Source organism: Condylura cristata, unplaced genomic scaffold (genome assembly GCF_000260355.1).
Source record: "Condylura cristata isolate star-nosed mole 26May11 unplaced genomic scaffold, ConCri1.0 scaffold00033, whole genome shotgun sequence".
Lineage (NCBI taxonomy): Eukaryota > Metazoa > Chordata > Mammalia > Eulipotyphla > Talpidae > Condylura > Condylura cristata.
The window spans coordinates 14,394,585-14,396,851 of record NW_004567134.1 but is presented as its reverse complement, the minus strand read 5'-3'; the positions used below and the strand labels follow the sequence as shown (position 1 = coordinate 14,396,851).

Sequence of the window (2,267 nt, the reverse complement as noted above, 5' to 3'; positions counted from 1 at the left end):
CTGGCCAGGGCTCTGCGGGCGCCGCGCCCGCCTGGAGCCTGGCCGGGAAGCCAGGTCCGGGCCCGAGGCGCGGGACGCTCGCCTGGGAATCCCGCCTCAGCCCTAGACCCTTAGCTCAGCGCCAGACGAGGAATTTTAGCCCTGGAGCTGACACTGAAGTCGGAATTGTGCTTAGGGTGATCTCTGTGTTGGCTTTAGACGGAAGATCCATCCCAGCGCTACAACCAGGGCACTGGGGGAGCGAAGACATTAGAGTGCCGTGGCGGGAGCGTTGGGGAGAATCTTAGCCAGCGATGAGCCCACTAGAATCTCCCCGGGGCAGCTCGGGGCCGGTGGCTCCGAGCTCCGGGACGCGGGAGAGGCGATGGCGACGGGGTTCCCATGATCCTGCTTGCACAGGCACGCTGGCCACCCCTGTGGTCAGAAGGCCTAGAGGTGGCAGGTGTGGATGCAGAGTCCTGCAGATCCTTTCGCGGAGGGTGTTTAAAAGCTTGGCTCCCCTGGTACCAGGTCCTTTGAGGGGGGAAGGGGGCGGCGAAGGGGAAGACAGGCCAGGCTGGCGCTAGGCTGGCGCTGGGCTGGCGAGGCGCAGGGCGGCGCTGGGGTGACTTAGCTCGCTCCCTGTGCGCCCCAGCCCCACCGCAGCCGCTGCCATGCTGGGCCCTTGGCTGCTGCTCGCCTTAGCGTTGACCCTGACCTTGGCCGGCGTTCCTGGCGGCCACACGCAGTCCGACGAGGTGGCGGAGCAGGAGGTCGCGGTGATGGCCGAGCACCCTGGCCTGGACGGCCTTCTGCGCCAAGCTGAGCGCCTTCTTCTGCTCCGAGAAGACCTCCAGCAGCTGCAGGGAGACCAGCCTGAACCGGAATCTGGTGAGGGGCCAGGGAGCCCCCGGCTCCTCTGTTGAGCAGGAGGAAGCCTCGGGAAGGGGCTGGGGGAGTCCCCTCCAGAGGGGAGAGAGCTGTGGCCATCCAGCTGTCTGCCTTTTACAAGGTCAGCAACTTTTTAGCCAGCCTTGGGCAGAGTCCTGAGCTGGCCCTTCCCCAAGCCCTTCCTCAGTCCTGGGTCTGTTCCATCTCAGCCCTGGGACTGTTTGACTGAGCACAAACCTCCCACTTGGGGAAGATTCTGGCCAGGAGAGAGCTCGTGTGACAGTCTTTAGCACTAGTCACTGGACCTGGGCCAGCCACCTCTGGCAGCTCTTCAAACGGGCGTCACATCATTTATCTGCCTAACAAGGTCTCAGACGGGTGCTGTTATCAGCCCTCTTTACACAGGAGACAGACCCAGAGAGGTTCAGTGAGTTTCTTAGGGTCACACAGCTCGGAAATGGCAGAGCAGCACTGGAAACAGCAGTGCCTCCATCCCCGCCCCCCCAGTGGGTGCCCCTGGGGCAGAGAGCAAAGCCAGGCCAGGCCTCTGGGCGAGTGAGTGCGAGTGCTGCAGGGAGTCTGTCACCCCAGAGAGGGCTCGGGGGTGTTGGGGTGTTGGGGTGGGTGTCAGGCCCCAGGGGTCCCTGACTGGCTTCTTTCTTTCCCCAGAGTCTCAGCTCTTTCAACCCAACTGGCTCTTGAAGCGTCAGCATCCTGGCAAAAGGGAGGAGGCAGCAGAGGGAAGTGAAGAGGAGGAGGAAGGAGGGGCCGTGGGACCCCACAAACGGCAGCACCCTGGCCGGCGGGGGGCTGCCTCTGCGTGGCCCCTCCACGTCACTCAGCAGAAGCGGCAGCACCCGGGCCAGCGCGCCTCCTGGCTCGGGGACGTCTTGACCAAGAGGCAGCACCCAGGCAGATGGCTGGTGGAGCCCAAGCCCCAGCGCTGGGAAGAGAATGAGGAGCAGGTCGGGGAGGAGGGGGCGGAGCTGATGCCTGAGAAACGCCAGCATCCGGGCAGGAGGGCCTTGGGGGGCTCCTGTGGGCCTTGGCAAGCCTGTGGTCAAGCCAGCCTCCTGCTGGGGCTCCTGGATGACCTGAGCAGGAGCCAGGGAGCTGAGGAGAAGCGGCAGCACCCAGGACGGAGAGCAGCCCTGCTCAGCGAACCCCTGGCGCAGTGAACCCCGTGACTTGCAAAGTCCAGTTTGGCACCTAAGACCGTCGTGGGCCTGTGTGGCCTGTGAATCCTCTGTGTCCCCTTTATTCCCCCCCCTGCTGACTCCCTATGTACACAGACCTTGGCCCCGCCCCTGCTTGGGGAAGTCTGTCTTTGTTCAAACCCCATATCACCCCACTTTGCCCCTCCGGCAAGGGGGAAAGCCCTGGCTCCTCTCCCTACT

The 2,267-nt window shown here is 64.2% G+C and overlaps 1 protein-coding gene across 1 annotated transcript; it reads left to right on the top strand.

The window, feature by feature from the left end:
• The first annotated feature begins 653 nt into the window (after positions 1-653).
• Positions 654-2,048, top strand: TRH (thyrotropin-releasing hormone). The gene is made up of 2 exons (XM_004692216.1): positions 654-870; positions 1,540-2,048. Exons 1-2 carry the CDS (start codon positions 654-656, stop codon positions 2,046-2,048), a joined length of 726 nt encoding a protein of 241 aa, XP_004692273.1.
• The last annotated feature ends 219 nt before the right edge of the window (positions 2,049-2,267 follow it).